The following is a 26,707-nucleotide window of genomic DNA, read 5'->3' as shown; positions in this document are numbered from 1 at the left end:
GGCCACAACTAATCATAAACATGACTGGCATATTAGTAAAACACAGGAAAGATTTCAATCTTAAGAACATTTAGTTTTGATACCTGAAAATGTCTCTAATACATGATCAGGCCTTATTTTGTTTGAATAAGGTTTTACCTGTAGTGGAGTTTTTCCACAAATTAGTATGAATGTACATTTCTGTAAGGCTGTTAAATCTGATGTAATTTCAAAGAAAAGCAGATGAAAATATATTGTTATGTTCTTTATGTATCATATATCTTAGCCTATAGTAGCCTATTTTATCAACAGATACAGAGGAGCAAATGTTGACAATGAGAATCTTAAATCTCTCTCCAGATTACAGACTAAACATGTAAAGATCACACAAGTAAAAAAAGAAAGAAACATTGACATTGTGTTATTGTTGTTTTGTTATAAAGATTGTAGTTATAATTCCTGTTTGGACAACAATGCATCATATTCTTTAAAATAAATCATCAATTGTTGTGTTTTGCAGATGATCCAAGGTGGTTATTTAATCTGTTTTGTCCTAAAGAAGTAGGGCAATACTTATTTTCCTCAAAGAAAAGCTATCTTTTATGATTGTCATTTTTTATGTCTTTATATGTCTTCCCCTGATCTCAACTTTTGTGGTATACAAAATGTATAATGTTTATATGTTCTTGAATAAATAAAGGAAAAAAAGCTGGACTGGAGCTTCACTGCCCCGGACTGGAGCTCCACTGCCCGCTGTGTTTCTAAACTGTGGCGTCAGGGCGTCACCTGGAAGTAGTCACTCTGGGCGGGATAACCGGAACAACAAGATGGCGGAGAGTGAAGAGTTTCGGGTAGGCTAAAAGAAAAACACTGATTGTGACTTTCGTCTGTCAACATTAAAACACGTTACAAAAACTTGAAAATAATATGATGTTATAAATATGGCGGTCGGAGCTGACGGGCTCAGAGGATATGGCATTACTTCGCAGAAATATGCACTTTTAAGAGCAGGTCGTTTGCGTTTAGGAAGTTAGCCTTAATGCTAAGAGACGCTAATAGGTCTCTTGTTATTTCACTTCATCTGAAACCCTTGCTGAATTTTATTTTTCACTGTGTCTGGTCGCGGTGTTGTTGTCTTTGTAAGTAGTTGTATAACGCTGTTAAGCAACATAATTGGTCATTAAAACCCTCCTGCACGAAGTCGATTACATGCAGCTATTATCGCGATGATACAACAGCTAGCAAAAAGTTAACGCTATGGTGTCTAAATATCTTTATTTTAACACCTTCATATAACCTTAGCCACACTGGTTTAAAGTCTTTAGGTTTTTTCTTTTATCGTTTTAACAACTTAATAGTTTCATTGTATTGTACTGTTAAGTCTAGACTATATTTTCTGATGTAAACAACTCTTTGCAAACACAAAGCTGAGTGAACAGCTGCTCCGCCGATAACGGATTGATTATTTGCTTGTTCGGTAATATAACGTCTTACGTGATTTAATTTGGTTAAAGGAGGCTGGGAAGTTGTTTTGCTTATGAACTACATGTATTAAACATCACTGTCTAATGTAGGTATTGTTCCTGTGATAATGAAAATACAAGTGATGCTGATAATCATTTAGCGGTGTGAGGCGTTAAATCTCAAAAAATGTAATAATTTACCTAATCTGATAAAGATGTTGTTTTTAACAATGTAACCTTAGAAACGAAGAAACCTGTAGACCCTGAAAGAGTTTAATAGGAAATATAATAATGTGTGCACACAGATTTAATTGATGGTGTTAACAAATTACAAAATCTATTCTCTTACACTCTTGTTCATGTTAATTAATTGTCTTGAATGAATCATTTGTATATTAATTAACTGAACATGACTTAAAACCGTTTTTGAAATTAGAACATACAGTATTCCTAAGGGAGTCACCGATAAAATGATGTATTCAAGTAAACAAACCTGATTGAACCCAGACTTATGATTATTTAAAGTGGACCTATCATGCTATATTTAAATGATATATTGTAGGGCCATACCTATATAAGGTATATTTATACGTTTCTGTTTTCAAAATACCAAACAGATCATGCATTTTAGCCATGCCTCATTTCGCTCTATGTGCTGTTTGCTGTCTACGGGTCTGATTCTGCTGACCACGCCCCCCTGCAGGAGAGGGTAGCCGTGCTCTGATCAGCTGCTGGGCTGTCAGAAGAGGGGGAGAAAAAGAGATCTCCGTCCTCCGTGTTTTATTATATAGAGTCGTTATTCATTTGTTTTAAAGCTTTGTCACCATGGTAACTATGGAAGTCTTCTTCGCTGCTTTTGTGGCAGACTACAGCGCCACTTACAGGCCTGGCATATGTACTACAGCGTCTCCAGCGCTTTCGAGCGGCAATGGCCGGCCGTGGCCCAACCCTACATTCCCCTGATAGGTGGAGAGTTGGCCCAATAGCCGTAGCGCCACTTCTGTGACGACATAGAAGTGTTCAAATCTGGATCAGTCTGTATCAGATCCGTTGCAGCCCCTTTTTTAGAGATTTGGGTATGGAGGAAAATAGAGAGGGTTGTGTTTTCTGACACTTGGTGAGTTCCCTGGAACACCGGGGACACATATTCATGTATAAAAGACGTACAAAAGTGCATTTTGCATGATAGGTCCCCTTTAAGTAATGCCACAAAAGCCTGAAAACCAGATTTCCTCAAGATACAGGTTTTTCATAGAAAACCATGCATATGATACAATGTAATCAAGACTTGTATTGTGTGTTGTTTGGCCTTGATGTTGGCTTGTGGAGTGTCTTCTTGTTTAGATCTTTATCAGCAGTGTTCAGCAGCGCAGGCTTCATCACTTGGTTTAACTATTTCTTCAGTTGTGTAACTTATAGAGGAATCGAGAGTGTCCCAGCTTCAGGTGTTTCTGGGCTTTATTTGGCACGACAAAAGAGGTTGAAAGTCCAAATGAAGGCACTGTCCAGAATAAGTCAAGGATCAAAGACCCTTTGGCCCAATTCCAATCATACTGCTTCCCACTCTGTGACGGAGTGGACTCCGTCTGTAGTCACACTCTCAGCTGAATGACGCTCCTTCTTTAAGGCGGAGGGTGTCAATACATCACATTATGTTGTGATGTCCTTTTTGTTTTCTGTTGTTTTTATGTGTAACTAATGTACCGCAGGTCTCCCTTGAAAAAGAGATTGTTGATCTCAATGGGATTTTTCACCTGGTTAAATAAAGGCTACAAACAATACAGCGACAAGCTTGGGGAATACTTCCTCTGGCAGAAACGGGAACGGTTGTAACTTTTTCTAACCGTAGTTTCAAATCAGCCACTCACTGACTATTTTTAATAAAACTCCCAAATCTTAAGGGGCGTTTAGTTTTTATTTTATTTGTCGATGTTCGCATGGAACTATGTGTACATAGCGTGTTTCATGAGGGACACAAACAGCGTTGCACCTGGTAAGGTAGGTTCAGCAACAGGTTTATCAGGACCTATGCTGTGTGTAGTGGTCGGCCGTGTAGGCGTACTCTCACTGTTGCCCTGTGATGTAGGTAAACAGTCAAAACTGCCTTTTCTGTCAGCAGGAGTCCTTCCTGTAGGAGAGACCTCAGCGTGTTGACAGGAGAAACAGCCGCGTGGGACCACACCAACAGCAGCATGAACCTCCAGCAGCCGGCACCTCTCGTCCCCCCCGTTCACCCTGATGTGCAAATGAAGCCCCTCCCCTTCTATGATGTGCTGGACATCCTCATCAAGCCTTCGAGTCTAGGTGCGCCGTGGAGTTTTCTTTTCTTTTTGCTTTAAACTGTGAGACATGTAACCCTTGGTTCCATCATGACTTGTGGCGGGTATTTTTGAATTATCTCATATACTGATGCAAATGTATTATTCTAGAAGTTGTTAATAATATACCAACAAAACATTTTTCAGGACAATACTTTCCTGAGTAGGTTTTACAAACTAAAACCATTTAAATGTTTTGAATTGTGTAAATATAACCAGCTAGGGAATTGTTTATCACAGGATTATACCACATTCATGTCATATTTAAGCTTGAAGATTTTTTCCATCATACATTTGAAAAATGACGGCAAATGAGACCTAGCAGCACTAAGTCACATGGCCGTGCAAAACGGATAAACATGGCGTATGTCCATTATTTGCCCATGTTTTACCCATCCGTCCCTAATTCTGATACAGATGCTCCATGAAGGTGTAGTTAGTAGTATGAAGTACTTCACTTGTTTTGGTAATATGTGCAAAACCTAAAGGAATACAAAAAGTAACATTATGTTTTTCATGAAAAAACGTTCCTGAGTAGGCTATACACACTAGAAAACCCTTTTAATATATTCAATTGTGTAAATACAACCAGCTGGGGAATAGCTTATCAAAAGATAATTCCACTTTCATGTCAAATTGGTGCAATCATAATGATGAACTTTCATATCAACTTCCAAGACGTATTTGAAACTGGAACATTTTGTGATATATCCGACTTGGCAATAAGTAGTCTAGTAGTGACTGAAAATAAAATATGGAACCTTGATATCAGAAGTAGACTTCAATGAAATTCAACCCAAAGTTTGAGTTATTTGGTCAATTAAGGGTATTTTAATCCTTACATGACCAACATCCTATATGACTAACAAGACTTATACTGGAACACTCTGCCCCTCCATGTGAGGTCGGCCCAGACCCTAGGGGTTTTTAAATCTACACTAAAAACACACTTCTTCTCTCTGGCTTTCTCGTTAGAGCGGAGCACGACTCCTGACTTTTCCTTGTGTTTTTTATTTTTTATTTTTATTTTTTATTTTATTTTTTTTATATATATCTGTTGTAATTTATTGTCTTTTATTGTGATTGTAGTAATGTGTTTTTATTACATGTACAGCACTTTTTGGCTCGACCAAAAATCGCGTTTAAATGTGCTATATAAATAAAACCTGATTTGATTTGATTTGATTATACCTGACGAAGCTAACAGTAGGAAGGGTACAGTTTGTAATTGTTCCGTAGTAAGGCCTAACCGGAGTTGACTGTGTTCCTTAAGTGCCTTTGTCCCTAGTACAGAACTTTAATTGAATTGTGAACACAATTAGCCTTTGTTGTGGAAGAGGGAAAGACTCATGAGAATAGAGATTAGACACTGAACCATCAGAAACAATTCAGACAAAGTTCAGAAGTTTTTTGAGATATTTCTCTCCAGCAAAGTGATCAGAAGTCGAAAATGCACTCTGTGTGTTGGATTTCATTTGCTGATCCTGAAAACACTCGCTACACAGGGCGGAAATCCTGCATCAAGTACCCCCAGGGGTCCACGTACCCCCGGTTTGGAACCGCTACTGTAGTTCATTGAGAGGCAGCACAAATGAAAACATTGAAGGAGATAGGAGGGTGCTACGTGGCTGCAGTGTTTCAGTGCACTCTAAGGAGAGTATTTGAGTTCATGGTGTGGGGATTGTGCAGATGAGTTGGGATTACTGCAGTGATTCATCTGAAAAGGTACCAAAATGGTAACTTTGAGTTCTGTATGAAGGTCACTAATGATGCTAATGTGTGTGTTATTAGCCATGGTATTCACTCTAACTGTCAGTCACCATTTGTGTCTCCAGGAGCGAGTCCTGCACAGAGGTACCACCAAGAGAAATACTTCATCTTTGCCCTGACACCACAACAAGTTCGTGAAGTGTGCATATCCAGGTAGGACTGTTTAATGAAAAGTGACTTGTGGTGTTAAATAATAAATATGATTAGTTTGTTAAACCTTGTTTCTTTGCAGGGATTTTCTACCAGGGGGAAGACGAGACTATATGGTTCAGATTCAACTGAGGTGAGAACTGTCTCTGACATGTAGATATAACATCTTCAAATACTTTGAATCTAAAGGAAAGAAAAACAAATGAACACATTTATTTGAATGAAGTGAGCAAACCATTTATTAAATCTCTTTTAAAATCATATTATATTTTTATATTCATGTTTTAGAAACCAGGACTGCGCCACACGCCTCCTTTTACATTTGTTTCAAATGTAATTGTATAGAAATAAAGCACACTGCAGACAGAATACAGATCTACTTAAGTAAACAGAGACAATACAGACAACAACTGCATTCATACATTTAGGTTCAACGCTATTGTGTATCAGTTATGAAACTATTTTTATCAGATGATCTATATCAGCCATAAGCTGCCCTGCTCTGTAAAAAATGGCACCAGCTTTAACAGAAACACAACTGTCCACCTGTACTCCAAACCTTCCATTATAAACGTGTCATCACAGGTTTACTAAACACACTAAACATGTACTATGACTAGGGAAGACACTTGTTCAAAAACACTACAATACACCAGTTTTGCATCATAGTTTGAACTCATGAGAAGTCTGCTTTTTTCCAGATATTGATTCTGTCTCTTAAATGTTTCGTTGTGTTTTCAGGTTTTGCTTATCAGAGACGAGTTGCCCTCAAGAGGACAACTACCCAAACAGTCTTTGTATAAAGGTCAATGGGAAACTTTTCCCTCTGCCAGTAAGTGCTTTCTTCTTCTCCAGAAGTCAATCCAACCTAAGTCATCCCCATAAAGACGCTCACAAAGCATTTGATTCTCGCAGGGTTATGCACCACCACCAAAAAACGGTGTGGAACAGAAGAGACCGGGAAGACCTCTCAACATCACCTCTCTTGTCCGCCTCTCCTCCGCCGTACCCAATCAGATTTCAGTGACATGGGCACCTGAAATTGGAAAAGTGAGAATATTTTATATTATTCAAACACTTTATACTGTATTTTCCTGTGCTTGAGTTGGACATTTTGGGTCATTAACAGTGCATTAGATTCCGTAAAGGTTGTTTTAATGTTTTACAGACGTACTCCATGTCTGTGTACCTGGTGAGGCAGCTGACATCCCCACTGCTCCTGCAGAGGCTGAGGATGAAGGGCATCAGAAACCCAGACCACTCCAGAGCACTGAGTGAGTGCACAGTGAAACCCTTCAGTGTGGCAGACTACATGCCATTCAGCAGCACTTTCTCACAACTTGTTGAAAGCCAGTCTGGAGTGGGCCCCTGGGGATGACTGTGAAGTGTATTTTCACTTTGGTTTTTGCATATTGTATATACCGGTGTATATATATATATTTTTTTTTAAATGAATCATTTTGTTTCCCATGCCCTCTGTGTTCCAGTTAAAGAGAAGCTGACAGCAGATCCAGACAGTGAGATTGCTACAACGAGCCTTCGAGTCTCACTCATGTGCCCGGTAAATGAAGCATCCATGTTCAATGTTTATGTGACTTTTAAATAGCAAGTTTTTAATTATTCTGACCCTGAGACGCTAGTCAGGAACAAGAGTACCTTTAGTGAAATACTCATTCCACCAAGATGCACCACAGAGCGCCACAGGAAGTCCTTCCTGCCTGTGGCCATCAGACTCTTTACTCTGTCAGGGGCAAGCCCCCAGGAAGTGTGGCCGATGTTGGAGCCAATTTCCGTAGTGACCAAACAGCGGTAGTTGTGCCCATTGATCTGATCACAGAATAATCATGGATTACTTTCTGCCACAAGTTCTCATTAAGATACCACTGGGGGGTGCCAAAGTCTGAAGAATTCAATATAGGGCTGTGCGATTATGGCAAAAATCATAATCATGATTATTTGGGTCAATAATTGATATCACGATTATTAAATACGATTATTCATTGACTTTGAAAAAATCCATTTATTGAACTTTAAAACAAATACAAATAATAATTTGAACAGTATCTTTTCTGTATCTAACTGTTGATTACCCTGAACGTATAATTCAACTGAAAAACCAATACAAAAATAAATAAAATAAATGATACATTTATATAAATAATATCAAAATAATAAATACCAATAAACAAGATCAACAAATATTTTGGAGCGCACTTCAACAAGCTACTAAACATATGTAAATATGATAAATACAAATAAATTAGACTAAAATTAATTAGATCAAATATGTTGCAGTGCACTGTCACAACCTAGCAAAGCTAAATAATTGTCTTTTTCGATTATGTTGTTTTCGTAATTGTGGCAGGCCAAAATCGTAATTGCGATTAAAATACGATTAATTGCACAGCCCTAATTCAATATACATACCATGATCACATTTAAAAAGTACAAAGGCTGGAGAGCATCTTCGCCTAAAACCAATAAATGAGCACTCCCTTCAGAAGTCAAGTTATATTGGTTTTCATGACAGAATTATTAGATTCAATTCATTTTGCCATCATGTCCATTGTGTTAATGTTACGTAGACCTTTCCACTTGTTACATTACAAATAGATAATGCCATGTAAGGAAAACTGCATGAATTGAACCAAGCATTTCCTAAAGGCATGTGTCCTGACTGACCTGTGTGTTTTGTCCTCCAGCTGGGTAAGATGCGCCTGACGGTGCCGTGCCGGGCGGTGACCTGCTCCCACCTGCAGTGCTTTGACGCGGCCCTGTACCTACAGATGAATGAGAAGAAACCCACCTGGATCTGTCCTGTGTGTGACAAGAAGGCTGCGTACGAGAATCTCATCATCGACGGGTCAGTTCCCTTCATTGGACCACATCACACACCTGCTGCTTCTACATTCAGATTGTGATACAAAAGATAAAACAAGTTATTAAAGCTGGGCAGAACAATTCCTAATATCCCTACTTCACCATAAAATGGAAAAAATCAGCGTAATAATAATCTTTATTTGTATAGCACCTTTCATACAAGAACTGCAGTTTAAAGTGATTCACAGTAAACGTTTGACGTCTCTTAAAAAACTCACAGAAAATGGATATAACATAGAATACAGTTACCAGTAAATTACATAAAAACAAAAAATAGCATAGAAAAGACGTAAAAACAATGGATTAAAGGTCTGACAATATAATTGTGCATTAAAAGGAGGATAGTGGAAATACAACACAAAATCAGATGACAGTTTAATATGTGTAAGAGTGCGTTGAGCAAGTGCAGCAGAGAGCAGGAGTTAGCTTCCTAAAGGCTAAATTGTACAAATATGTTTACAATACATAATTTCACTGAGCAGGCTAGTGTTTAAAATACAAGGTTCAAGGTTCTTTATTTGTCAAACGAACATAGCTACAGTGTAGTTATGTCGATGGAAATCTTGTGTCACAGGCTTCTCCAACAGAGCAACACAAAACACAGATAAACAGAAAAATATAGTGCAAGTAAATAGTAAATACAAGAAGAAAAATAGTTTAAAAAAAGTGAAATAGTGCAATAAGAGTCTATATGCAAGTCATTGAAATATGATATATTAGGTAATAGATAAATAATTTTTAAGTAGCAGCCAGATGAATATTGTGGATGTTGTTTCAACAGTTCAGGTGTTTAACAGTCTTATTGCCTGTGGGAAATACACACAGTTTCTCACCATTATAGTCAATAATGTAGTCATATGTATTCTAAATATAGATTCACTTAGCCGATACAGATCATCTGGAGTGATATTGGGATATTGGGCAAATTCTAACCTCGACTTTTATCGACCAAATTAAATCTGATCAAAATCGGATCCTTTCTTTATGTGACATGATTTGTCCCGCCTGCTAGTGTTGCAGTGCTACTGTCTTTAGTGACAGCCAGGCTCTACACTGCGAGCATGTCACTGCATAGTTTCACTCTCCATAATGTAATATATATACGTTCAGTTTTTGGATTAAGCAGCATGTAAAAAAAAAAGATTTCTCACATTGAGAGGGTTGCACATGTAATTCCATATGTGATACAGTCTGCATCAACATTAAGAAGTATTGGAGAAACACAACATTGAAGGTTCAGGATTGGAACGTGCTTGGAACATCCCTTTTTCTAACACAAGTATCAATAGGTTTGACATGTATCATTTCGGTGTAATCAATTGGGACATTCCTCATGCTCATGCATATTGAAATTCACTTGATATGTAGAAGTCTTAGGTGCTTGCCCCACGGGAACGCATACGGCCGTTTGCGTAACTGTTTAGTGTCATATAGACCGTTCTGCCACACTAGGACGACCGAATATGGCAGTAAACAACTGCGGTAACGATAACGGGTCCCAAGGTGGATAGAACGGCATACGCAACGCTCTGGGGGGTCCAACGGCTCCGTGTGTAGGACCTATACGATCATTTTGTGATAATGATGTCGCAATAGCCCTGCCTCCCCCCACCTCTGCTGCTCACCCCCGCAAAAGTAAACTGCACACTGAATTCTGATTATTTATCTTTATCTCGATATGGACATAAACGCGAGTGAAGTCTAATCTGACAGGACGGAGACACGCAGCTCCTCCCGCTGTGATGCAGCGGGAGGAGCTGCGTGTCTCCGTCCTAGCAAAACACACACTTCAAGAGTTACTGTCGGCCGGGTCACTCATTACTGGATCAGCTGCTGCATGAGACAGACACTGACGCTGATGAAGATTTAAACTTTTACACACGTTGACCGGCGAAAAACTCTGCCCGGTTCCCTCGGCCCCCACCACGGTGAATAAACAGAAGGGCAACCATGACAACCATGCTTCTTCGCTGCTTTTGTGGAGGAAGTTACAGCGCCACGTACAGGCTCGGCATATGTACTGCAGCCTTTTCCAGTGGTTGGAGCTAAACGGAGCTGTCTCGTGTGAACAGACACTATCCGGTGTATATTGCGTGTGGACGGAAGCTTTTTTGCGATTGCGTTAATCCTATGCGTTTTGCCGTATGCGTTCCCGTGGGGCAAGCACCTTAAATGGCTCAAGGTAATGAAAGTCGTGTGTCAGAACTAGGGCTGTCAAGTTAACGCGTTAATAACGCGTTAACGCAAAAAAAAATTAACGCCACTAATTATTTTAACGCGATTAACGCATGTGTATTTTTTGTCCTCGGCCGCCGTAGTTTCAGAGCGCATCGAGTGTAAAATACCATCGACAAGCTGATGCTGACAGCCCCGCTCCTGCCGCCCGCTTGTGGCAGACCACACTTCCACGCTCACTGGCAGGCCCGGACTGGCCATCGGGAGGACCGGGAGGGAGTGTGTATGTGTGGCGCGACTCGCGCGAGCGAGGCACACCTTACGTGTTGTTGTTAGCATCTGGTGCTAGCTAGCTGCGCTAACGGATATAAGGAGCTGTTTCAATGACATTTCGCCGACAACTGCGCCGAGCACTTGACTTTATGCAGGTAGCCAGACAGTGTGACATTGTACGAAAAGTCAGCACACTCAGCATGGATAGTACGCGCAACATTATTGCAGCGTCCAGGCAGCTCCCATTCGAGCATATATGCCTTGAGCTGCACATAGCTCAACGATCCATCACAGTGTCTCCACACACACACACACACACACACACACACACACACACACACACACACACACACACACACACACACACACACACACACACACACACACACACACACACACACACACACACACACACACACACACACACACACACACACACACAGTATTATTGTATGAGAGAGGTTCCAGGTTGAATATTTGTAATGTTCAGGTTGTTGTGTTTAATATTCATGAGAATATTTGTCATTGTTCAAATGATAATAAACAAACATATAAAGCATATTTGTCCACTCATATGTTGATAAGAGTATTAAAACTTGAAAGATATCCCTCTAAGGTACATTTAGAACAGATAAAAAATGTGCGATTAATTTGCGATTAATCGCGATTAACTATGGACAATCATGCGATTAATCGCGATTAAATATTTTAATCGACTGACAGCCCTAGTCAGAACCTGAGAAACCCACCAATGAAGTCCACCTGACCAGTTAGTGGCCCCTGCTATAAACTGGTGATTGAAGGGATTTGTTCTTTGTTCAGTCTATTCCTGGAGATCCTGAACGACTGCTCCGATGTGGATGAAATCAAGTTCCAGGAGGACGGAACCTGGTGTCCCATGAGACCCAAAAAAGAAGCCGTCAAAGTTCCCTCACAGTCGATTTCAAAAGTGGACAGTAAGTACATCATCCTGTACCCGAGCAAGGTTTGAAATGATCCTACCAACAAAATGTTGTCACTAACCGATTTGTTATGCGCCTGTGCCAAAATGCTGCTAAATCCCATGATGCTTACTGAAATATGTTGAAGCACTTTACGTTTTTTCTGGGATTTAAATAAAATAATGTTATCTTTGGTTGGACTTGTTATGTAATAGAAGTCATTTCTGTTCAAGCGTTCCATAAACTTCTGAGTTTAGGAAAAAACGGAAAAAATCCATGATATCGGGGGAGTTGTTTTTTTAAATAACTTAATTGAATAAAAAAGGTTACAACACCAACATAAAAAAAAAAGCTCATCCATGTTCATATTAGGGATGGGAATTTGAAAGCAAATTTATATTCGAATATTCAACCCCCAAAAAAACGGTTAACCGATTAACCCAAATGTACATATCCTATATAAAAAAAAAAAAACATTTAAATTTTTGAAAAATAAATAAATACATGTTCAAATAAGTATAGAAACCAAGTCGAATTTGTCAAATGTATTGAACTGGTGATCACAGTTTGAACAGTTGACAGCTATAGGCCTACAGCTTTCATGCTTAAAACATAACTTGGTTTTTAAATGAAAGAGGGATCATACACGAAGAACATAACGGGTTAGGGTAACGTAACCCTATTACAACAGAGATCAACAACCTATAACAGGGCCTATGCTCAGGGGAGAGGCGGGTGCGGAGGCGATTCACATTCAGGCCAGCTGTAGAGAAGACCCTCTCAGCTGGAATTTGGGCATAAGATGAGGTTTGAGTCTGCGTGATCTGCGTGTAGGGAGGGGCAGCAGCCATATCATTAGCTAGTACTAGCTAGATCTGATGGATTTGGACATAAACACGAGTGAAGTATAACCGGGCGCGAGAGAGAGAGATCAGCACCTGCAGCTCTGCCCGCTGTGAGGGACCGGTGAGCGGAGCAAAACACACCTTTAGACCTAACACATTTAGCTATGGCACTGTTGTATACATTGAATTATTCCATTTGATCATATGTAATCAACTTAGGCACCCCTCCCAAAAAAATATATTCATAACTCATATTCGAATACCTGAATAATTTCGAATATTCGATTAATCGTTCCCATCCCTAGTTCATATGCTGACATGAAACTGACGACATTATAGACAAAAAAAACACAAAAAGAAAGAGAAAAATAAATAGATTGAACAACAACAACAACAACACAAGTGGTCATTCAGGTGCATAGATATTGGTTATTTTGCAGGGCTTTTTTAATGTTGCTAAATTGTATAGATTTTTCATAAAGTATTCTGTTATAAATAATTCAATAAATATGGGAGACATTTTGAGGGAACGGCATTTAGTTTGTAATATTTTGCCAATATTATCAAGTTATTATTTCCAAATTCAGTTTTTTGTTCTCTATTTGAAGGCCATTTCATATTTCATATACACTGAAAAGTATAAGAATCAATCAATCAATTTCGCGCAGAACAAACCGGGTTTCCGATACGGCTCAGGCGGCGACATGTGTTTATCAAAGCCTGACATATCTTCTTCCTCTGGGCTATTGATCATAAGAATATTTGTAAGATTACGTTTGTTTTGAGAATTCAATAGGGTGCAATGGGCTTGGAGCTGAGAGCCACAGACAGAAAGCCAGAAAGGGACAGACATTGTTGGTTTGGTCTCTTCATGGGAATTACTGTCAATAATACAAATCTATGTTGGTCTGAACCTTTTAGCGTCAGCTCCTTCGCGCCAGTCTGCAGTGGTCCCCCACTCCACTGAGCCCAGCACCACCAAGAAGGCAGATGTGATCGATCTGACTCTGGAAAGCTCGTCCTCCTCTTCCTCTGATGAAGAGGACTCGGACCCTCCCCTGAAGAAACGCTGCATTTACATTTCCAAGACTGAGGAGATGCATCCGAAGGGGTGAGCAAGCCTGTCTTTGTCCTTTTCTAGAACCATAAACAGACATGCCTTGACCAAATCTGCATTTAGCTGACATTTGATGCATGGGCCATGGGGAAGCCACAGTATTTGTCGTAGTGGTCCACAATATTTACAATACATTAGTCACTATAACGACAGCAGGAAACAAACAAAAGGCCCTTTCACACGGCAGTACTTTTCCCACAAAGGTTCATCTGTACTTAGAGAACTAAAGAGTTCTCATGAACTAAGTACAGATCGCGTTCACACCGGAATAAGTCCCTGGGGGAGGATTAGGGAAATGAAGCCGCTGACGTCACTTCTTGTCCGGCAGTCGCCGGTTCAAGTCCCCGACCAGACTTAAAAATGGAGTGTGGACTGCTACTTGGAGAGGTCCCAGTTCACCTCCTGCCCTGCCGTGGTGCCCTTGAGCAAGGCACCGGACAATCCCCTTCCCCCCTCACTCCCATTGCTCCCCGGGCGCTGTACAATAGCTGAATACTAGACTCCTGGTCTAGTACCAGGAGTCTAGTACTAGACTCCTGGTACTAGGATGGGTTAAAACCAGAGAACACATTTCACTGTGTGTGCTGTGTGCTCTGCATGTGTGACCATTAAAAGGGGTTCATCCCTCCCCTATATTATTATTATTATTATTATATTCTTCTTCTTCTGCTTTGGGTTTACTGGCAGGCCGCAAACAACTTCACGGCGTATACTGCCGCCCGAAGTCCCCGGCCGGAAGTCCCCGGAGTTGGGGACTGGCTTCAGTAGAACCGCTCCCATGTTTTATTTTATTGTGTTGCCATAAGTTAGTCTCTCTGCGTTTGTGCGCTGGGCTAATGCCCAAGCAAGCTTAAATGTCATGTCTTCAAAACAAAACACAGACCATTTTGTTCGCCTGTTGAAACAAACTGAAAACAGGTCACTTTTATGAGAAAAACCACAAAGGTGGCTGAGAGATCTCAGAAAGCTAATTACTAAGTAGCTGAACTCATAGCCAAATTGAAATACTTTCAATTCAATTCTTATTATATATATATATGCTCTATTAGGTTACAATTGGTCATTTTGTAACTTTTGGTTATTGGTTTGCAGCAGGACTTTTTTTAATGTAAAAAATGTACCTCAAAAAGTTTGTATGCTATGGAGTAAATCATGTACTCATACAAGACTATGTGCATGCATAAAATACAATTGACACTGTTACCCCCCCCTTTATGTTGATGTTCTGTTTTGTTTGTTCATGTGTGTGAGCATTATCCTTGTATCAAACTGCTGTCTTTCCTGTTATGTATGTCTTTGAAAATATACCCTCAAATCTAAATGAGAATAACAAAATGTCGGACACACAGTCACAGTAATGCTTGTTTCATCTCAGAGTGTTGACCTACCAGCCCACTGTGCGCGTGCCAAATGTCCAGGCCCTGGACCCGTCCTACCTGAGCTCCACGCTGGCTGACTATACAGTCCCCTTCCACCCCTCCACCCTGGCCTCCATCCCCACTGACATGCAGAGTGAGTCGGGGTGAAGGGACACTGACCTCCAGCCATATCCCCACTGCCCACTGTTAACCTGCTCTCTCTCTCCGACAGGTCTGGATCTGTTTTCCTTAATCCAAGCAGATCCTCAGGTGAGTTTTCTACTGTGATCACATTCTCTACAGAGGTGGAAGAAGTACTCAGATATTGTACTTAAGCATCCAATTAAACGTATACATTTTATAAAATAAATATTATATTGACCCCTAGTATAAAACTGCACTTTATAACATTTCACTGTCATTCCTTTTAAAATGTTGACTTTGCCGTTCAGTTTCCTTTCTTTTTTTGTATCAACAATCAATAAGAGTGTATTTGAGAAGTATACTGAAAGCTACCTGAAAGCACAACAGAGTGGATATTAATATCTGTTCATTAATAACAAGTACTAGTTATCACCATATTCAACGCCTATGTCCCTATTAGATATATCTGACATATCAATATAACAGCTGTAGCAACCTGACTTACATTTTATTTCACCCAAGCTAGTTGATTCATATTCAAAAACTACTACTTCCATTTTGTACATTTTCATAATATTCTCCTCTCGGTAAAATAAAGGAGGACAAAACCAGAAAATACGATATCAAAATAAAAACCTATAAAATAAAAACAACATAAAAATGATAACTTAATGATAAGAATAAAAACTAAATCAATAATAGGAATAATAAAGATTAAAAGACCAATTAAAAATGTGGTGTCTCTAATAAAAAGCTAATTTAAAAAGATGTGTCGTTAGCAGTCCAGTGAGTAAGCCTGACTCGGCTCAGATGGATACAAAAAAAGAGGGTGAAGTTGGAATTGTATCTTAGCAGCTTAAATATTCTTTGAGTGGACTTTAATAAATGATTATTGTTTCTTCCCGTCAGCATTATCGGCCGCAGATGTTCCTGGACAACCTGGCCAGCAGCATGCAGAGTGCAGCCAGCACCTCCTCCGCCCTGGTGTCCTCCTCCAGCAGCCACTACGACACCAGCTCCCACGCTGCCAGCTCCCTCCACGAGACCCGGGTCATCACTGGAGGAGGGGGGGGCGCCGGAGGGGGGGCTGACAGCGGCATTTCAGATATCATTTCACTAGACTGAGCCACGTCTCACTGGACCTCTCCAGGCCTGTTTTCTGTGGCCTTCTCAGTGTGCACTACGCGAACATGCCATGTAGAATTTTCCACAGAAGCACCCAAATTGGTATACATGAGCACTTTGATGATCTGAGCATTTTAACGGTGTAAAAAACGGTATCCAGGCATGTTCCTTTTTGCCATTGGGGTTCTTCAAAAGGGTTTTGCACACACGATGATACATAATTTGATGGCCAAAGACAACATTGTGAGTCAGTGTATTGCCATCTCTCTTGACCAAGTACTCATCTCTTGGTAGCTGTGGTTCAGGAGGCAGTGATCAACCCCCCCCCCCCGCCTGCAAACAACAAGAACTGTCATCTGGCAAGATAGTGAGCCCCATATTGCCAACGATAGCATGGCCAACAGTGTGTGAGTCTGTGTGCACGAATATTTATCACTCCTGATGAGCAGGTGGCACCTTGGATGGCAGCCCTCTGCCTCTGTATGAATGTGTGTAAATGGGTGCTGACGTGTTGTAAAAGCGCTTTGAGTGGTCCCAGAGACTGGAAGATCCGTATACAGCAGTGGAAGAAATTAAGAAACCACTTCTCAATCTCTACATGTATGGCAGCCGTTCCAGTCTAGTGTCCGTTGAAGTCCAACACAGATAAATGTGGTCAGTAGCTTATAGAACAAAACAAAAACTCAAACACATACCTATAAAAAGTCAAACCAGAGGTATTGATAATGCTGCAGTGGTATCTTGTTTTTTTCCAGAGCTGTACATGCAGTTCATTTATTAGACTTTAGGAAATATTCTCATGTGCTCTTTAACCTCACATGCTCACATTTCAAACTGAATGATACATTTGATCATGCATCATCATTATGAACTGAACATCTAGTCTTTTGGCCATCCTTATTTTCTTATTTATGTGAATAAAAGATTTTTTTCCGGCAGATTGATAAATATCTGTAATTATTGGATATTTTTAGAACATTGAAATCTTCATTTATACCAATTTGTTGACTTAGAAAATACATGATGAAGTGAGCCTATAGTGACCTGGTTGATCTGCACTGTGCCTCAACATGGAACAGAGGCGGGCCGGATGGAAGGAGAGCTTGGACTCGTTGCTCAACTTGTTTCAAACATCCATGCTGGTGAATGAATTGTTAGAAGCAGGATGAAAAATACTTATGGACTGCTGAACAGACTGCTGACTGTAAACATAAAAGGCAGGTCGGTTATTCAAATGTTTTTTTTTATCGGTTCTACCAGCTGTTACAGAGCAGCCTTCAACGTTAAATTGTTCCTTTGTAATTTAGTCAGAGCAATAATAATTGAATTAGCATTAGGTAAACAAAGTTGTAAATGTAGTTCAGATACTCAGTAAATGATTCCAGTTGGTTTCCACTCTGCCTCCCGAATCCATCCCCTCACTTTGTGTGCGGTCAAGTTATTGGCCCAGTTGCTAAAAAATGTTTGCCGATCCAAATACACTCTTTTGCCTTCTTTCAGAGATTGAAATGATCAGATGGATATCAATACCATCTGTCTAAGTACAGAGCAGGAGTCAGGGCGTGGCTAAACTAGCTTAGCATGACTGGAAGCGGAGCGAAACAGCTAGCTTGGTCTGGAGCTCAATACTTGGCTATCCTTACCTCTCTAAAGATCACAGATAAACATGCTCTGTCCCATTTCTTTTCTTCTGACACAAACAGAAATGTATGAACCCTGAAGTCTTATTTCACGGGGCATTATGTGCTGCCCCAGGCTAGCTGTTTCCAGTCCTTAAGGTAAGCTAGGCTAACCAGGTCTGGACTCCAGCTCTGTGCTTTAAACAGGCATGAGAACCTTTCATCTAAGTCTCAGAAAGAAAGACAAGTGTATTTCCCAAAATATTAAACATTCATTCCAATTTTCTCACAAATCATCATTGTGAGACGTTTTTTTGGAGTTCGACTTAATGTGGATAATAGAGTTTTGTTGCAAAACATCCCAAAAAGTTAGGTTAATACTGCCGTATCTTCTTCTCTTCAGTCACTCTGTAAATGTTCTGAGCTGCATCTGTTCAGATTGTATTGTATGCTGATGATGCTGTGTTGTTGGACAGGGATGGATGGATTGAACATTACCTTCGCTAAGTCTCAACACCTACTACATATAGGCCACTTTCTCACATCATGCAGTAAACAGGGCAGCTACTGAACTCTACACTCCTACTTTATCAGGATGGCTTGCTGTGCATGTGGACTCCAAGCCATCAGGAGCTCAATCTCAGGGACCTGCTCTCCACTTTTATGAGTGAAAAGATACTGGCATATAGAAACAACACTGTCAGTATCTGGAAGTGAAATACAGATGATGATGAGACTAATGAAGTTTATTTTTAGGTCTGTGTATTTGTTTTATTCATGTTGGCAATTTAAAAGCTGTGATAAAGATCAGTTCACCCAAACTACACAAAGAAATCCCACTTAGCTCGATGGTATCCACTCTCGAGATCTGACAATACATCTCTATAGGGACAAATAACCAATACGTCTGGGGATTTACGAGGCATTGTGGGCTGCCCCAAGCTAGCTGTTTCCAGTTGTTATGCTAAGCTAGGCTAACCAGGTCTGGACTCCAGCTCTCTGTTTCCCAAAATGGTAAACTGTTCCTTAAAATGGTTTGTTCTTCTTCTCCACTAGGAGGCAATAGGAGGTTCAAGGAGTCTTTAACGGAACTTTCAGAAACTGTGAAACTATGATATCTACGTCTTCATTCATTGGATTGTGATGGAGGCAAAGATATCTCAAAACCTGGAACAATAAAATGCACTCTCTGCATGGAGAGATACCACTGGTGACAGACGAGATGTCTTTGTCATTTTGGGAAACCACAGTTGAAAAAAGTCCAGATTCAAACATGGCCTTTATACTCACACAGAAGGGTGGGAAGGGTTTAAGTTCTCTGTTTTATGAAATGACTGATAATACTTTTGAAAAGTTAACTGGCAGATGTTGGTCATGTGGATTTGTATTGTGTACCCTTCATTCTTTATGGGCTTTGAAACACAATCCAGATCATTTTTCCTTTGACCCCATGTTAACGAAGTACTCTTTGCTTCAGATTTAGGTTCATTACAGGATGATTTATTACAAAATTGTCTTTGTTTTCCTGTATTGTAAACTTGACATGTGTTGGTGTTTTTGTATAATAAAAAATTACTTTTTTTGAATCAGCTAATATCTGTTTATTATTCCTGGAAGTGAACCAGCTCCTCACTATCAGTGAAATATAAGACGTAATGTGTAGGAGGAACACTTGAGCTCCTCATTGATCACATGGTTTAAAATGAACCAATCAGACGCAAGGATTTAACCTTTCCTGCCCCATCGCTCAAAAACAATATTAAGTTATTCCTAATGAGTAATCCTAATTTAAAGCAGGATGGATATTCTGAAGTGTTCACAGATGAATACGTTTGGTAAATGATCCTGCTGGATTGTATAGTCCCAGGTCTTGTCCTAGTGTTTAGGAAGTCATTGAGTTTGAGAAAAGTGAAGAATGTTCTCCTTCTGCAGTTTGATAATTATGAACCGTAGACAATGCTTTTGGATTTCAGGTCTGCTGTTTTTCATTGAAAATAGTCTCAGTCTGAGCCTCACTACAAACAGAGTTGAGAAAAAGCTGCTCACCTTATCCAAATCAGAGCAGTGAAACCTAAATATTACAGTGTGTGGGTCTGGGTCTGTAATGCACGAACATATGAGCGTACGATGTCGCTGTTATTTCAAACGTGCGCTTGTTTTGTTTTTTTAACAGTTTGGTTCTATATTCGATTTGATACATTTGTTTTGCCATAGCATATAGGGATTAGGTTAGATTAAACCTTACTGTCATTGCACAGACTATAAGTACTAGGACAACAATAGGGATGTGTATTGTTAAGAATATGTATCATGATACATTGGTTACCATTTAAACTACTATGATACTCTAAGCAAGTCATGTATAGCTATTTTTTATTATACATTTAGAAAGAAATATATAGTATAAAGAACACACAGTAAACAAAGGAGTCCAATGGAGGTGTTTCAGTCAGGGGGGGAGTGTGTGGGAGAGAAACTCCCTCTGGAGGGAACACAGGGATTTTAGCCTTTGCAGACCGTTTACATGCACAGAAACCTATAGAACACACTACAGGAAAGGAAAATCCAAAAAAACAGAATATGACACGGTATGACCCTCAATTACAGTATATTGCAAAACACAAGTGTATCAATATGTTCTTACAGTCTTTATTGCACACAGTAAGTTCAATAGAATCAGAGGGATGAAACCCTCTATAATGGTCACACATGCAGAGCACACAGCACACAGTGACATGTGTTCTCTGCTTTTAACCCATCCTAGTACCAGGAGTCTAGTACTAGGAGCAGTGGGCAGCTATTGTACAGCGCCCGGGGAGCAATGGGAGTGGGGGGGAGTCCGGTGCCTTGCTCAAGGGCACCACGGCAGGGCCCAGGAGGTGACCTGGGACCTCTCCAAGTAGCAGTCCACACTCCGTATTTACGTCTGGTCGGGACTTGAACCGGCGACCCTACAGCTCACAGTCCAAGCCCCTACTGACTGAGCCACTGCCGGACAACTGTAACGCAGCGTCCACACGGTGGCGTGCGTTGAAGCTTGCAGGTGGGCGTGTCTGAAACTCGACCAACAACCAATCACACGAATCTCCCGCCCCGGATACAAGGGCACGCGGTTTGATTGGCTAGAGCTTGTACTGGCATATGATTTGATTGGCTGACGCTTCCGTCGAAGCTTCAAAAGTTGAACATTGCTCAACTTTTGAAGCGAGCAACGCGTAGCAACGCGTAGCAACGCGTAGCAACGCTCCCACAATGCAGTTCGGCGAAGCGTGACGTCACCCCATTCAAAGTGAATGGGCAGAAGCGTTGAAGCTTCAACGCACGCCGCCGTGTGGATGGGCCGTAACATCTACAGGATAGTAGCAAAAGTACTTACTGTAACGGAAAAGGTCAAAGGTCGAGTTTTTAGCTCGTGTGCTGAGATGGTCTTCCTCTGTGTTCCCCTCTCTAAATGTCCTCGTCACAGGGGGGCCCGGTTCCAAATCGACCCCTTCACACTAGCCCCTCCAACTTCCACTCCGTTTTGCGTTTGTGCTGTTCCAAAACAACTATTGTGGAATGGGAGTGGGTTATCAATCCCTCCAACAGGAAGTTATTAAACCCTACAACAGGAAGTCTGCATTGGTCCTGACCAGTGTTGGGATAGTTACTCAAAAAACTAATGCATTACACATTACTAGTAAAAAAATAATGCCTTACTTTACTATTTTACTCAGTGCTGAAAGTAATTAGTTACATTACTTGTGGATTACTCTATAACATCGCCTGATAAGCACCACAAATCAAATAATATCAAGTTAAACCTCATTTCTGCCAGATCAGCACAAACCCTTAATCTAATAAGGACAGCACTGATCACAGAGCTCTGTTTCTGCTCTTTGTCTGAACATCTGTTTCTGTAGCTCAGTTATCAGAGCATGGTCCAGGTAGCTTTTTCCGTAAAAGTACATGACTAATCATTGAATTGTAATGGAGTACAAAGTAGCAAAACATGGAAATACTCAAGTAAAGTACAAATACCTCAAAATTGTACTTAGATACAGTAGATCTACCTAGTTTCTTTACACCACTCCCAAAATGACCTCCTGTCAACTGTAGGGAAATGCTGTTTTATATCTTTGAGAAACGGTCAGGGGCTATGAGGCCAAATTAATCATTGAACACTCAACATGTCAGGTCAGATGACAACCAAAGAGCAGGCTAGGACTGCAGGTCAGGAAATATGGGGAAGGCAAAACATGGGGAAAGTCAACGTGGGAAATCAGACTGGAGCATCAGAGTGAGTGAGTGAAGGCTGAGGGTGAGGGAAGGTCAGGGCCATCCTCAGGTGGGGGTTCGCTGGCTGTCAAACAGCAACACTACAGAAACAAAACTCAGCATGACTTTAAGGGAATATGTGTAGCATTGTGTGGCTTAAATTCTCCTTGTGAATGCACCCTGTCACCTTCAAATGGACCGCGATATATATCACTTTGTCCCAATGCACTCCACAGTTTACCTGCCAGGACCAGGGGCCCACACACACTGAACTCCTGGAGCAGAACGCAGCCACATGGTTAGCACAGGTGGGAAGTAACTAAGTACATTTACTATAGTACTGTACTGGAGTACAATTTTGAGGTACTTGTACTTTACATGAGTATTTTTCCTTGAATGCTACTTTGTACTTCTTCTCAACTACATTTAAAAGGGAAGTTGTGTAATCATTTTACTCCACTACATTTATTTAATAGCTTAAGTTACTTTTAACAAAATGCATCTCTAAATATTAAACTAGTGGACTAACTCTTTAAGTTACAAAAGAGTCAAATAATTTCAATATTTTATAAAAAATCCATCAGAACTTTGTTTCTCTACAACAACTCGACACTTGATGCAACAATATTATCTAGTAATGTTACATATATAAATATAATGATATACACACATAAAGGCTCTTTTCTGCACAATGATTACTTTGACCTATCTGCCTTTTTCCACCTCACAAACATCGCCCGTCTCCGCCCATCACTCTCCTCCTCTGCTGCTGAAACCCTGATTCATGCATTCATCACATCACGACTCCACTACTGCAATAGCATCCTCTACGCGGCATACCATCCAACCTCCTCAACAAACTCCAACATATCCAGAACTCTGCTGCCTCACCCACACCCGCTCCCGAGACCACATCACTCCCGTCCTCCAGAACCTCCACTGGCTCCCCGTCTGTCAAATAATCGACTTCAAAGTCCTCCTCATAACGCACAAAGCCCTCAACAACCAGGCCCCCCCCCTACCTCACAGACCTGCTGCACCACCACACCCCTTCCCGCTGCCTCCGCTCATCAGAAGCCAACCTCTTATCCCTCCTCACCTGCATCGAGCACCGGACCTGGGGGGACAGAGCCTTCTCTGTCGCTGCCCCCTCCCTCTGGAACTCACTCCCACAACCCATCAGAGACTACACTGACCTCACCACCTTCAGAAACGTACAAAAACTCAACTCTTCAATCTGGCTTTTAATGTGTGATTGTGTTTGTATTGCTTGATTTTAATTTGACTTTAAAGGGCCCATGTCATGGCCATTTCCACTGATCATAATTACATTGTTGAGGTATACTAAAATAGATTTATACTGTGCAATTTTCCAAACTCACATTGGTTTCGCATACAGCATCTCTGTCAAGCATGTGTATTCAGCAGTATTCACTCTCTCCACTAAACGACTCGTTGGAGCTCTTGCCCCCCCCTCCCTGTGAGCCTAGTGTGCTCCGATTGGTCAGCTCGGCCACTCTGTTCTGATTAGTCAACCACCAGAGAGGCTCCGCCCGCTTTTTTCGGGGGAACATCAGTCTTATAATGGCGTCGGTACAGCCGTATATTTTATACGCTAACTAACCGAACTGTACCTACAACTGTTGTTATAGAAGAGTGTGACGGCCCCAGGGCCTTTGTGCAGGTGTGTTGCAGGTCTTACGGTGGGGTGGAGCTGAAGAGGCTAATCAGCGCGATCACGGACACCTCCGTAGCCGAGGTGCTATTAAGCCCAGCTGCCGGAGTCACACGCATACTTGCCAACCCTCCCGATTTTCGCGGGAGACTCCCGATTTCATTGCCCTCTCCCGGTTTCCTCCTGGGGTCATATTTCTCCCGCATTTCTCCCGATTTCTGACAAAATCAGATTTACTCAGGACTGTTTCCACTCGGACTTTAATACAGCTACACCATTGTTTGGTTTCCATGGTAGCGCGTCTCTTTAGTAGCGCGCGCAACTGAAAGTCTGAGAGGGTCGGGAAAATAGTCACAGAACCAGAATCGACAACTCCACCCTCTGCTCACTCCTGTCCTTCACATATGCTCCATAAAGGATGGTGCGACAGGCCGCAAGGCAGTGCCCCCCCCCCCCCGCGGTGGTTTTGAAATGCTCCCGATTTCTGAGGTCTCAAGGTTGGCAAGTATGGTCACACGGCGGCCCGTCTCTCTCCAAAGCGGCTCGGCGATTCTCTCCCCTCGACCACCTATCTCTGCATTTCCCACAATAAATGTGCCGTGGTTTTGTAAACTCGTGTATGTCTCCTTGTCTTTCCGTTGTGGCCTACGAGCCGGTCATAACAAAGAGTAAGTTATTTTTACCTGTAATAAACTACTACTGTTTGATGAGAAATCAAATCATGGTTTGCTATATATGAATGATATGTTATAGGAGCAAATCATTCAGGGAAGAAAGGATAGGCCTACTAAGTATTTCCATTAAACTTTATTTTTAGAAATGTACAAAATGAACATAAATATACATATACATATATACGTTAACGCGTTAATAACGCGTTAACGCAAAAAAAAATTAACGCCACTAATTATTTTAACGCGATTAACGCATGTGTATTTTTTGTCCTCGGCCGCCCCGTAGTTTCAGAGCGCATCGAGTTTAAAATACCATCTACAAGCTGATGCTGACAGCCCCGCTCCTGCCTCCCGCTTGTGGCAGACCACACTTCCACGCTCACCGGCAGGCCCGGACTGGCCATCGGGAGGACCGGGAGGTAGTGTGTATGTGTGGCGCGACTCGCGCGAGCGAGGCACACCTTACGTGTTGTTGTTGTTAGCATCTGGTGCTAGCTAGCTGCGCTAACGGATATAAGGAGCTGTTTCAATGACATTTTGCCGACAACTGCGCCGAGCACTTGACTTTATGCAGGTAGCCAGACAGTGGGACATTGTACGAAAAGTCAGCGCACTCAGCACGGATAGTACGCGCTACATGATTGCAGCGTCCAGGCAGCACACGTTCGAGCATATATGCTTTGAGCGGCACATAGCTCCAACGATCCATCACAGTGTCTCCACATTCTCACACACACACACACACACACACACACACACACACACACACACACACACACACACACACACACACACACACACACACACACACACACACACACACACACACACACACACACACACACACACACACACACACACACACACACACACACCACACACACACACACACACACACACACACACACACACACACACACACACACACACACACACACACACACACACACACACACACACACACACACACACACAGTATTATTGTATGAGAGAGGTTCCAGGTTGAATTGAGGCGAATATTTGTAATGTTCAGAGGTTGTTGTGTTTAATATTCATGAGAATATTTGTCATTGTTCAAATGATAATAAACAAACATATAAAGCATATTTGTCCACTCATATGTTGATAAGAGTATTAAAAACTTGAAAAATATCCCTCTAAGGTACATTTAGAACAGATAAAAAATGTGCGATTAATTTGCGATTAATCGCGATTAACTATGGACAATCATGCGATTAATCGCGATTAAATATTTTAATCGACTGACAGCCCTAATATATACACACGGTATATCATCCATTCCTCCCCGCATCTTGCCTGGGCGCAGCCGGTGCTTTTTAGGACGAGGCCTCAGTAGTAGTAGTCCCGTCCCCGTCATGTATTGTCCGCCAGGATCTGGCTGGACGAAATCAAATGCAAATCACAAAATATTAGAGAAACTTAGTTGTTTTAGATTCGTTAGTAGTAGTTGTGGTAGGAGTGTGGATCTATCTAATGAACAGCTTGCCAGCTAATATGCTAACCTAGCTTTCTTGTTTACTTTGGTAGCTAACACGATATGAACGCTAGCTCGGAGGAACGGCAACTATAATGTAGTGTAATAAAACTACTATGAACAAAAGCTAGTGGTTCATATTAGGCTAGCAATAACGTGTTTATAATTGCAATCTTATACGGGTATTCTGCTACGTTCGGTCATACATTGTAACTTGCATGAATACATTGTTTTGCGCTAGCATGTATAGCTAGCCTCGTTAGCTATACATGCAGTATGTACATGTACTGTCACAATGTACGGTAAATCACCCGGAGTATACTGTATGAGTATTCCGTGTGTGTGACTGCAGACATTCTCCTGCCATGACAAACATGTAAGGCCATCTGCTGACATTGTAGTTGATATATTTAAACGCTAGCAACGTAGCATAACACAAATGTTTTTCC

The 26,707-nt window shown here is 41.2% G+C and overlaps 1 protein-coding gene across 1 annotated transcript; it reads left to right on the top strand.

The window, feature by feature from the left end:
- The first annotated feature begins 607 nt into the window (after nucleotides 1-607).
- Nucleotides 608-19,746, top strand: pias2 (protein inhibitor of activated STAT, 2). The gene is made up of 15 exons (XM_034117928.1): nucleotides 608-635; nucleotides 758-830; nucleotides 3,559-3,746; nucleotides 5,596-5,683; nucleotides 5,763-5,813; nucleotides 6,422-6,512; nucleotides 6,596-6,730; nucleotides 6,849-6,954; nucleotides 7,168-7,241; nucleotides 8,383-8,543; nucleotides 11,831-11,964; nucleotides 13,716-13,905; nucleotides 15,287-15,423; nucleotides 15,502-15,539; nucleotides 16,323-19,746. Exons 1-15 carry the CDS (start codon nucleotides 608-610, stop codon nucleotides 16,536-16,538), a joined length of 1,710 nt encoding a protein of 569 aa, XP_033973819.1. The 3' UTR covers nucleotides 16,539-19,746.
- Nucleotides 19,747-26,707: the final 6,961 nt, after the last annotated feature.

Source organism: Trematomus bernacchii, unplaced genomic scaffold, assembly GCF_902827165.1.
Source record: "Trematomus bernacchii unplaced genomic scaffold, fTreBer1.1, whole genome shotgun sequence".
NCBI classification, from domain to species: Eukaryota; Metazoa; Chordata; class Actinopteri; order Perciformes; family Nototheniidae; genus Trematomus; species Trematomus bernacchii.
Note: the sequence above shows the minus strand (reverse complement) of the source record. Positions and strands in the feature narration are given on the sequence as shown.

Coding starts and splice junctions, on each gene's coding strand:
- pias2 (XM_034117928.1), top strand. CDS start 608: ATGTCTTCCCCTGATCTCAACTTTTGTG. Junction 6,513..6,595: donor GGAAACTTTTCCCTCTGCCA/GTAAGTGCTTTC, acceptor TGATTCTCGCAG/GGTTATGCACCACCACCAAA. Junction 7,242..8,382: donor GAGTCTCACTCATGTGCCCG/GTAAATGAAGCA, acceptor TTTGTCCTCCAG/CTGGGTAAGATGCGCCTGAC.